The sequence below is a fragment of the Cyprinodon variegatus genome, unplaced genomic scaffold (genome assembly GCF_000732505.1).
Source record: "Cyprinodon variegatus isolate N-32 unplaced genomic scaffold, C_variegatus-1.0 Scaffold534, whole genome shotgun sequence".
Lineage (NCBI taxonomy): Eukaryota > Metazoa > Chordata > Actinopteri > Cyprinodontiformes > Cyprinodontidae > Cyprinodon > Cyprinodon variegatus.
The window spans coordinates 485,065-494,634 of NW_015150987.1; the positions used below are offsets into that span (position 1 = coordinate 485,065).

Consider the following 9,570-nt stretch of genomic DNA (forward strand, 5'->3'; position numbering starts at 1 on the left):
CAAAAAAGTACTCCAGAGTGTTGTTCAGCATGGGGGTGAGTAGAAAATGAAGGCTAATCATGTTTTGGGTGTACTATTCCTTTAAAGCTGATCAACTTGACTGACCAATGGAGGACTGGGTAAAGATTCAGAACCAGAACCAGCTGCTGGTCTATCTGCTAGAGGACTGGTTTCCCTCCCAGGCCTCAGGTGATTAGGCCTAAAAGCTGTACAAACATTACATTTTAAAGGTCATAGTCAGAAGGAGTCAATGAACCTGAAAATGTTTGTGTTGTAAATAAGCCAATCAGAAGAGAGGATGCTCTGACCCTCCCTCTCGTCTTGTTTTCTTTTCTTCTTCTTGTAATAATTCTGCACCCTGAAGATGCACACCAAAGGAAGCTCCTGGTAAGATTACCCCACCCTTAACTTCCTGTCTTGTTCAGTCTATCCTCAGATCAGCTGAGCGTCTGAGTCACAGTTCTTCCCCAGACTGACTCCACTTTGAACGGCAGAGAGAAACTAATCATGTTTGTCTAACCGGTTCCAGCTGCTGCTCCTTCGAAGACTACAAGCTGACCACCGAATGGCTACTGAACCAGACCCGGCATCGACCCAAGGTGGCAGTTATCTGCGGGTCAGGACTCGGCTTATTGGCCGAAGGAGCCGCCGACAAGCAGACCTTCAGGTACCAGGACATCCCGAACTTCCCAGTCAGTACAGGTGAGTGAGTGACACCACCCAGTGGGGGGCATGTGGCGGTGCAGGCGTGACTTTAGGGCAGCAGCCGGAATCGGACTCAGAAAATCTGCCTCTTTCATGAAGTGTGTGACTATGTTCAAAGGCTCTAGTCCTTGACAGGGCCCTCATAGGTTTTAGTCCCGTCCAATGGTCCTTTTACTGCACGTCTTCCCCTCTCTCCTGCCAACCTACAGTCAGGGCCACCAGTGCCAACATTTTTTTTAAATGCAGCTCTTTCACAATAATTTTCAGTTTTATTCATCATTGGAAAAGAAAGATATTTGATGCAGAGTCAGGTCGATAAGCAGCACTTGGTAACGATGCCCTTGTCAAAACCCTGCTTATGTAACCTGAGAGGGTCGGATCTATCACCGAATGAGTCATATGACCCAGAGTGACAGTCTGAGATCTAGAACTAAGCTCTAGTTTTTAAGGGTAAAGTCAATACAGGAAAAATACAGTGTTATTGTGTCATCATGCAGGACAGTATCTAAACAAGCAGAACTTCAGTGCCATGGGTCAGGGTGTAGTGGACAGATCTCACCATGGTAACCAATGCATCTCTGTTCTCCAGTTCCAGGTCATGAAGGCTGTCTGGTCTTTGGGACGATCGAGGAGACACCCTGTGTCTTCATGAAGGGCCACTTTCACCTGTGTGAGGGTTACTCTCTGTGTCAGGTGGGTCCTCTTCACTCTACCCAGCATGCAGAGGGACAGGGACATTAGAGCGTTGGGGTGGAACATTCAGTACCATTCTTCATGCTCCCCAGGCATGAATGGCAGCCCACTGCTCCCAAAACGGATGGGTTAAATGCAGAGAGTTAATTTTGTTGCTCTGTACTTGTGACAATAAAAGCTGGAAAGAAAAGAAAGAAACATGCTGATTGGGTATCTGCCTCCCATGTCGAGTTTTTAGCCAATCACAGCAGCAGGAGCAGCAGCTGTGATGTATCACATTCTTTGTTTCACAACTGGTAGACTAAACCGATAAATCAAACCATTATCAAATCCGGTCGGGAGGAAGACAAAAACATCTTCCCATCCACAAAGGCAAAAATGGCATTCTTTTGCGTGTTTATCAAAAAGAAATAGAGGCGCAGCCATGTTTGTTTTGCTTCAGCCACTGCATTTCAATGGTCCGAATCATTTCTCTATCAAGGCTGATGGATCTGTTGGCTTCTGGCAAGATGTATTTGCTTGAGATTATGAATTCACAAACCTCTCGACAGTTCATCTTGCTTGCAAGATTCTTTTGGAATGCACTATTCAAAGAACAATACGTGAAACCCCTAAAATCACATAGAACAGAGAAGGAAAGTACCCCACACCCTGTCCTTCTGGATTGGAGGTGTAACTCGTATAAACTCTGGGTGCTATCACACAGAGACATTACTCCTGGTATTTAAAATGCTGTGAAGAAATGTTCAACCACCCAATATAGATGGGGTTGAAAGAGACAGGCTAAGAGATGTTGCAAAGGTGAACAAACCCGGACTCAAACCCCTGACAGCCGATCTAGGATTTATGGCCCTTTTAAACAGTATGATACAAGGTCTTTGCTCAAACTGTTGTTTTCAATGGTTTGGACCGCGCCAAGCCAGTTTATCTCTAGGCAAAGCAAAGTGCAAGCACAGTGCTCCTGTTGGCAAGGCAGTGCAGTGATATATACACACATAGCTGATAGAAATGGGTCAATCAAACAGATGTAGAGAACGAAGCAGAGACACAAAAGGCAACTATCAACCAGCTCCACAGTCGGCCCCGTCGTCCAGCTGCTCAAGTAGTAAAGCAGTTATGACCATCACACTACCACCAGCTTGCTTAATTGTGGGTTTTATTGTCTGGTTCTTAAGTAATGTTAGTTGAAATCCTGATCTAACAGAACACACACCTTCTCAAAAAGGTCTGTATTTTTCTGACCACGACGATAATTGTTGGGAAGTTCAATGCGAGTCTTTGTTCTTTTGGGTCAGTAATGGTTCTGGTCTTGGAACTCTCCCATGGTGTCTATCTCTGCCCAGTGTCTACGTTACGAGTCTTGAGGACTGAAGATGAAGACCTCCATTTTAAAAAAAATCTCAGAATCATTGAAGTGAAGTTCTATCCAATCTTCCCCTGCTGCTTTCTACAGTTAACCGTCTCCTATTTCGGATTTTTTTGTCCGAGTGAGGTTAATTTTTCTGTCCCCTTGTCTCAGGTCACTTTCCCTGTTAGAATCTTCAAGCTGATGGGTGTGGAGTTCATGCTGGTGACAAATGCCTCCGGAGGGATCTGCCCGGACTTTAAGGTTGGAGACATCATGATCATTAAAGACCACATCAACCTCCCTGGGTTTGCTGGACAGCACCCTCTGTGTGGACCCAATGATGAACGGTGAGACAAGGACACAAACCAGAACCAGTAGCACCTTCTTCCTCCTAAACCTGTCCTCTGTCCAGGTTTGGTACCAGGTTCCCTTGCATGTCAGATGCCTACAGCAAAGACCTGAGGACGCTGGCTCTGGATGTCGGCTCTGAGCTTGGCTGCAGCGACTTTATCAGAACAGGGGTATACTGTATGGTGAGCGGACCCAACTTTGAGACCATCGCTGAGGCCAGAGTGCTGCTGACACTGGGCTGTGACTCTGTGGGTAAGACAGGGACACTGTTAGAGGAAGAGTTAGAGGCTTTTTCTCCTCCCGGAGCAGTGTGTCGCAGTCAGCTGGTCACAGATATTATTGATTTAAGCCCAATTTTGAAGCGTGGTCTGTGCTATGTTATTCCACGCCACAACGCCAGAGGGACAATCATGAACTAGCTGTGGGCCAAGGAAGTGGGTATAAGTTTGTGTGACAAGGAGGAGATTCCAGGAAACAGGCAGTTACTCCAGGATAGCTGGACAGGGCCGTAGAAGGTCTACAATCCATCAGCAGGACCGGTATCTGCTCCTTTGTACAAGGAGGAGCAGGAGGAGCACTGCCAGAGCCCTACAAAATGACATCCAGCAGGCCACTGGTGTGAATGTCTCTGACCAAACAATCAGAAACAGACTTCACGAGGATGGCCTGAGGGCCCAACGTCCTCTAGTGGGCCCTGTGCTCACTGCCCGGCACCGTGGAGCTTGTTTGGCATTTGCGACAGAACACCGGAATTGGCAAGTCCGCCACTGGCGCCCTGTGCTTTTCACAGATGAGAGCAGGTTCCCCCTGAGCACATGTGACAGACCTGAAAGGGTCTGGAGAAGCCGTGGAGAACGTTATGCTGCCTGTAACATCGTTCAGCATGACCGGTTTGGTGGTGGGTCAGTGATGGTCTGGGGAGGTATATCTGTGGAGGGATGCACAGACCTATACAGGCTAGACAACGGCACCCTGACTGCCATTAGGTATCGGGATGAAATCCTTGCACCCATTGTAAGACCCTATGCTGGTGCAGTGGGTCCTGGGTTCCTCCTGGTGCACGACAATGCCCGGCCTCATGTGGCGAGAGTATGCAGGCAGTTCCTGGAGGATGAAGGAATTGATATCATTGATTGGCCCCCCACGCTCGCCTGACCTAAATCCAATAGAACACCTCTGGGCCAGGTTGCACCTCAGACTGTCCAGGAGCTCAGTGATGCCCTGGTCCAGATCTGGGAGGAGATACCCCACAACGCCATCCGTCGTCTCATTAGGAGCATGCCCCGACGTTGTCAGGCGTGCATACACGCACGTGGGGGCCATACAAATTACTGAATAGCATTTTGAGTTACTTCAATGAAATTTCAGCAAAATGGACTAGCCTACCACGTTTTTTATTTTTTGGATGTCTTTGAATTCAGCCCTCTGTAGGTTGATCATTTTCATTTCCATCAAATGATGTGGCATCCTTTTGTTCTTAACACATCACCCAGTCCATATCAGGATAAATAAGGCATGGTTTATGATTAGTGAATAGTAAAATTATATGATTTAACTTTCAGAAACCTTATGGGACCCCTGTTGAGCTTGTTAATGCACATTATAATAGGCTTTATTAATAATATTCTACACATATGACGAGTTTGCTTTGGTGATGAGACACATTGTAAAGTACTTTCAGAAGTTTGTATTCTGAATATGACCGTACTTTTCCTTTAAATATTGGTGGACAACATAAAAAAATTGGAAAAAGTTTCCAATCGGTATGAAAGGTCAGTTCTGGGATGTTTGTGGTCAACTGTCTCATTATGTGCTGATGCTTTCTGTAGGTATGAGCATGGTTCCTGAGGTGACTGTGGCCAAACACTGTGGACTTAAAGTTCTGGGTCTGACCCTCGTCACCAACAAGGTCTCTGAACTGTCTAGAGTTGCTCTGTGTACCTGACTAAGACCTGTTTTAACTGGTTTATCGGTCGTTCGGCAGGTGTCTCTGGACTACAGCCGCGAAGAGAAGGTGAACCACGATGAGGTTCTAGAGATCTGCAAGATGAGGGCGGAGCTTCTTCAGAAACTCGTCACTACATTGATTGGACGCTGTCAGCAGAACATCAACAGGCAATGACTCACAACTGAGACCCGGACATGCATCTAAGACATGGACATCTGAGACATGGACTGGACTTTGAGACCCACCAAAGACATGGATCTAAGACCAGGAAGGAAACCTGAGAAATGAAATCTTAATGTCCACAAATCATGACAGAAAGAATATTTTAGATTAAAAAGGAATTGTAGGGGACTAGCCAAGGACCAGCAAAGGCCCAAGGAAAGTGAAAGGCTACTACTGTATATATAGTGACTGATAGATTTGGGGTTAGGGCGGACATTTGGACACAGCCACAGACATCTAAGACTTGGACATCTTACACTGACTCAAACCTATGACTCGGATATCAGAGACTGACTCAAACCCCAGATAAGGGCTCAAACCTGAGACCTGGACTCACAACTGAAACATTAACATTTAGAACTCTGACTCACTTGGAAACATAGCCATATGGGACTCATGACTTAAACCAAAGACTCTGACTTACTCCTGAAAAATGAACAACTGAGACCCGGACTCTGGAGGCACTCTGTGGGGTGCTGTTGTTTTACATGTTTCTCTCGAGTTTCTGTTCCTAATAAAAACGAGCAACCTTCTTTGATGTCCAAATGTGTCTTTTCTAGATTTTTCAGTAATATGTTCAGGTTATGTTGATGATGTGGTTCTGTTGGCTTCATCAGGGCGTGATCTAAAGCGTTCACTGGAGCGGTTAGCAACAGAGTGTGAAGCGGACGGGATGAGGATCTGGGCTCTCCCTTAGAGATAGGGAGAGGAGCTCAGTCATCTGGGGAGGACTCAAGGGTAGAGCTGCTGCTCCTCCACATCGAGAGGAGCCAGTTGAGGTGGCTCGGGCATCTGATTACGATGCCTCCTGGACTTCTCCCTGGCAAGGTGTTTCGGGTATGTCCCACCGGGAGGAGGCCCACGCTGGAGGGACTATGTTTCTCAGCTGGCGAGGGAGCGCCTTGGGATTCGACCGGAGAAGCTTGTCTAAATCGCTGGAGAGATGGACGTCTGGGTCTCCCTATTGAAGCTGCTACCCCCGATGTTCAAATTATGGATTGGGTTTCAGATAAATTCTGTTAATTTGAAGTCAAAAGCAGAGAATGGTGTTGAGCATGAGAGGCAGGAGACAGTTTCATCCGAAGAGACGGGAGACTATACTCATAGGGCCAGGATCAGCTGGTCCTGGTTGTTGAGTTTAGCCATTTGTTCTGCTGTGTGCATCGCCATGGTGTGAGACATGTTAACCACACTGATTCAGAGGTTTCTGAGTGTATTAATCAAACATTTGACAGAGAAGAAAAATCAAAACATTTCCTTTATTCTTTTCTCACAAAACATCTGTGTTCAATTTGAGCATGTGTAGACTGTACCATGAGGTCCAAGCTTGTTTCTATCTGCCGATCAAACAATCATTAAGGAAAACAATCATATCCATGGATGTCAGCAGAGGGCGGGGCCTCTGCACACTGTGATCTGAGTGGTTGACACGGTCCAATGAGTTAGCAGCATTTCCTACGACCCCTTAGTGCTTCTGATCATCGTCTCCAACATCTTCCACTGATCGTCCGTCACCTAGAATATGGGTAATGGAGAGAAGATGTACTCAGAGCTCTGAGGAACCAGTAGGTAAGACAGGCGAGCGGCCAGCTGATCATCTACGCTCACCTTACGGAGCTCGTTAAACTCTCCTGCCATCGATACGTACTCTCCTCCATCGAAACGGATCACCTGAGAACAGGAACGGTTAGTTTAACGAGTCGCATGACTGAAACAGGTCACATGACTTTAAGTGATCAGTCAACCTGCTGAATTAGACTTCAGTTTTTCTTCTTGATATATACAAGAAGAATAGATTCGGTCATATAAGCCGAGCAGGTCACCTATGCGGTCAAACAACTGCCAATAGGAAACGTATGCATAGTTGTCAGAATTTATAAATATTAGTCGAAATATGTAAATCATTTTAGCTTTGGTTTTAGTTTCTTATAGTTAACAGCTACATGCATGTGATGTCGGATACTCCATCTGTATGAATAGGAGTTTAAAAGCCAAAATCTGCAAAAATAAAAGTATATATCTATAATTCAAAAAAGTAAAAAAACCCAATCCACTGGACTTTGTTTCCAAGTTTTACGACGGTTCTCTTCCCATCCAGAAGGCTTTTTTCAATTCAAAATATCAGAAATAGCTTTGAGTTCCAGGTTTTATAGAGTCGACCAAAAACAAAGGCTTGTTATGGCTTAAAAAACATGCAAGTTGAACCGGACGAACGGCTCCGCCCCTTTGGAATGGGGGTCGTTTGGTAGCCTCGTGAGACCATCCTGATCTCGCCAGCTTTCAAGGTTTCACTCACAGATCAGCCTGGAGACTCTCCGTTAAAGAAAAATTGGAGCCGTTCACCAAACGAACGTCCAATCAGCGTTGGCTTTGAGGCGGGTTGAGGTGTGACGCAACGAGAAGCGCGACAGTTCAGTCTAAAGAACATGGCGGCTTCAGCCGATGAAACTAGCGTTAGCGTGGCTATCGAGCAAGTTTTATCGGAATTACAGAGTATTTCTTCACTGAAAGAAGAGCAAAACACTGCTCTGGAGGCTTTTCTCAGAGGAAAAGATGTTTTTGCTCTTCTCCCGACTGGTTTCGGCAAGAGTTTGATCTATCAATTGGCTCCTCTTCGTCGTCGCTCTGTTAGTACGTCATATGCTTCGTTGATCTGATTGGTTTATTTGGCCCGTCTATCACCAACATAGGCCAATCAGCTAACCAGGATTTTCGCCCCTTCATCAAAATTACTTCTACGGAAGGTTTCCAGATGGATTTGCTCTGCATATCCATCTGGCGGAGTCAGGTTAGTCGTTTGGTTTCTCTGTTAGCCTGTAATACCCCATACCTGTCTATGTCCTTTTTTCTTTTTTTTTTTTACATTTTTTGGAGTGACTATGACCTGGATGACTGGGAATCTTCACCAATATAAATCTACAACCCCTCCTGAAGCCATAATGGTGCGTTGAGAGGTCATTTTAGTTCAGCAATTTGAACTTTTGCAGCTGGATGCCAGAGCGTCAGCCAAATAGAAAACGCTCGTTCCAGGAGGTTTTTTGGTGGACAGATACTACCTAACCTGACAACAGCCAGATGCATGTCTCGCTCCGCCCAGCTAGGCGGAGTGAAACATGCATCTGGCTGTTGTCAGGTTAGATACTACCTGCAAGCTGTCAACATTTCTGCAGAAATTCTGCACATGAAAAATAAATACAAAGGGGTTAAACTAGAAAAGGAAAAGAAAACAGCGAAAACAACATTGAAACAGTTTATAAATACCTAAATTAACTAAAAAATTTTAAAATATGCCAACAAAAAATATTCGACTCTATATCAGGGTTTATACATGAATGAGTAACTCTTATTTAATGCTTTTAATGCTCTTAGAAATAATCTTAATGCCATAAAAAAATACCCATGACTTTTTCCCGCCACTTTGGTTCAAATTAGCATTTTCCTACATTCTTTAGCCTTTTCTCCGCCTCAAGCTTCTTTTCCGAAGCATTTTAATGCCACGTTTATCAAATTTAATGAATTTTAATGCCAATTAAGGCCTTAATTTAAAAAATAATAATTTAATGACTTTTAATGATTTTTAATGAGCCGCAGAAACCCTGTATATTCTTGTACATGAAGTTTTTAACCACAAACATTTTTCAAACAAGTAAAAACTCTTTCTATTCACTTCCAACCGCTACGAACGGCAGCAGGAAATCCCCGAAAGGATGGCCGTAACACAGAGCTTTCAGCGGGGATTTCCAGCGCTGCCTCCCAGTGTTCTGTCCAATCAGCATACTCAGACAGTACGCATGTGCAGGACGTCAGATTTGTGTTTATCCCTTTAGCTTTGTATGAAAAATAGATTTTAAACTTACGGAAGAGGATTAGGGCCACTGAAAAAAAAAAAAAAGTTAACTGATTTTTACATTTTATTTCAGTTTAACGTGGGGAAAAAAGTCAGAATTCTGACTTTTTCCTCAGAATTATGACTTTAATCTCAGAATTATGACTTTTTTATTGTCAGAATTCAGTCAGAATTCTGAGAAAAAAGTCAGAATTCTCATAATTCTGAGGAAAAAGTCAGAATTCTGACCTTTTCATCAGAATCATGACTTTAATCTCAGAATTATGACTTTTTTTATTGTCAGAATTCAGTCAGAATTCTGAGAAAAAAGTCAGAATTCTCATAATTCTGAGGAAAAAGTCAGAATTCTGACCTTTTCATCAGAATCATGACTTTAATCTCAGAATTATGACTTTTTTTATTGTCAGAATTCAGTCAGAATTCTGAGAAAAAAGTCAGAATTCTCATAATTCTGAG

General features: G+C 44.3%; 2 protein-coding genes across 2 annotated transcripts in view; one reads left to right on the forward strand and one right to left on the reverse strand.

Moving 5' to 3' along the window:
• The first annotated feature begins 92 nt into the window (after positions 1-92).
• On the forward strand, positions 93-5,340 carry LOC107095273 (purine nucleoside phosphorylase-like). Its single transcript, XM_015391292.1, has 7 exons — positions 93-387; positions 530-702; positions 1,295-1,398; positions 2,918-3,093; positions 3,159-3,349; positions 4,927-5,006; positions 5,082-5,340. Exons 1-7 carry the CDS (start codon positions 365-367, stop codon positions 5,217-5,219), a joined length of 885 nt encoding a protein of 294 aa, XP_015246778.1. The 5' UTR covers positions 93-364; the 3' UTR covers positions 5,220-5,340.
• A 1,167-nt stretch (positions 5,341-6,507) lies between these two features.
• decr1 (2,4-dienoyl-CoA reductase 1, mitochondrial) overlaps positions 6,508-9,570 on the reverse strand; it is a 7,952-nt gene continuing 4,889 nt past the window's right edge. Inside the window, exons 10-11 of the mRNA XM_015391286.1 lie at positions 6,876-6,938; positions 6,508-6,782 (exon numbers count right to left, since the gene is read on the reverse strand). Coding sequence (XP_015246772.1) covers positions 6,723-6,782; positions 6,876-6,938 — 123 coding nt within the window. The 3' untranslated portion in view covers positions 6,508-6,722. The remainder of the gene's footprint in view (positions 6,783-6,875; positions 6,939-9,570) is intronic.

What these genes read in the sequence shown, in the direction of transcription:
- LOC107095273 (XM_015391292.1), top strand. Translation starts at nt 365, where the DNA reads ATGCACACCAAAGGAAGCTCCTG. An exon ending in GAACTTCCCAGTCAGTACAG is followed by an intron (nt 703 to 1,294) that starts GTGAGTGAGTGA and finishes TCTGTTCTCCAG; the next exon opens with TTCCAGGTCATGAAGGCTGT. An exon ending in TGTGGACCCAATGATGAACG is followed by an intron (nt 3,094 to 3,158) that starts GTGAGACAAGGA and finishes TCCTCTGTCCAG; the next exon opens with GTTTGGTACCAGGTTCCCTT.